General features: G+C 73.0%; 1 protein-coding gene across 1 annotated transcript in view; it reads right to left on the minus strand.

The window, feature by feature from the left end:
* Positions 1-737, minus strand: part of GAS7 (growth arrest specific 7) — a 202,123-nt gene extending 201,386 nt beyond the window's left edge. Inside the window, exon 1 of the mRNA XM_025040188.1 lies at positions 356-737. Coding sequence (XP_024895956.1) covers positions 356-538 — 183 coding nt within the window. The 5' untranslated portion in view covers positions 539-737. The remainder of the gene's footprint in view (positions 1-355) is intronic.
* Between the last annotated feature and the right edge of the window lie 483 nt (positions 738-1,220).

Genomic DNA, 1,220 nt, shown 5'->3' on the forward strand with positions numbered 1-1,220 from the left:
CCTAGACCGCGACTCTGCAGCCCTTTGCCGGCCCCAGCCACTGCCCGGAAGGCACCCGCCCGCTCCAGAACTCAAACAAGCAACAAGTTCTCGCTTTCTCAGGGCTCCACGATGTGCTCGGGAGGCCCCGCAAGAGGGGCGCTCGGGGGGTGATCCCGCGTTGCCCACGCCCTGGGGGGCGCCGGCTGCCTTCGCCGCCCCCAGGAGCGCGGAACTACGGTTAGGACGCTCAGCGGTCGCCTCGGGGCGCCCTATGGACAGAGATGGCTCCAGCATCCCCCGTGCGGGCAACAGGTCTGCGAGCGCGCCGAGGACAGGAGCCTCGGGTCTCCCAGCCCCCGGCCTCGTCCCTTACCTCCAGCAACTGCACATAGCTCGCTGGGAACCAGCCGCGGAGTCCGTCCTCCTTCTCGCCTTCCCACCAGCCGCCGTCCGGGACCTGCAGCAGCGTGATCAGCTCGCCCGCGGCGAAGCGCAGCCCCTGCCCGTGCCGCTCCCCGGAGAAGGGGTACAGGGTCCGGCAGCGGGCGCCGGACATGGCCTTGGCGCCCTGGCTCACAGCGCAGCCTGCATCTCTGCCGAGCCCCGCGGGCTGGGCAGCGGCTCCGCGGGATCCCAGGCGCCCAGCAGCGCTCCGGGCTCCCGCGCTCTGGGCGCGCGCCGTCTCGGGGGGTGTGCGGGGATCCCCGGGCAGGCGGGGGGCGTGCGCTCCGCGCAGAGAATTGGAGACTCGCTGGCTTCGGAGAGCAAGCGGCGACGCCCCCGGGTCGGGCAGCTGGCAGATCCCAGCTCTGGGCGGGCGGGAGGGGCGGGGCTCAGGGGGAGGAGACCGAGGAGCCGCGGGCTCGAGAGACAACTTCCCGCGGACGCGGAACGCGGGCTGCCGCCGCAAGGGCCGGCCGGAGCTGGGGACGCCCTGGCGCGCGGAAATGCGCAGCTCCCTGGGGAGGTGGGATCTGGAGCATCACCCTCCGCCGGGCTCCGCGGCGAGGGAGTGGCCCAGCATACGTGGAGCGGGGTTGGTGGCCGGGTGGCCGAGCCGGGGCTTCCTCCGCGGCGAGGGGGGCGGGGCGGGGGCTGGACCAGAGCAGCCACGCCTGTTGAGGGCTGGGCGCTCGCTCGCCTAGGGGGCAGATCACTGGGGAGGGGTCTCTCCATTCACACCCCACCACTGAGGGCCGCTGGGATAGAAACGCCCCTCCGTGCCTGTTTTGTTGGTC

This window comes from Pteropus alecto, unplaced genomic scaffold (genome assembly GCF_000325575.1).
Source record: "Pteropus alecto unplaced genomic scaffold, ASM32557v1 scaffold398, whole genome shotgun sequence".
Lineage (NCBI taxonomy): Eukaryota > Metazoa > Chordata > Mammalia > Chiroptera > Pteropodidae > Pteropus > Pteropus alecto.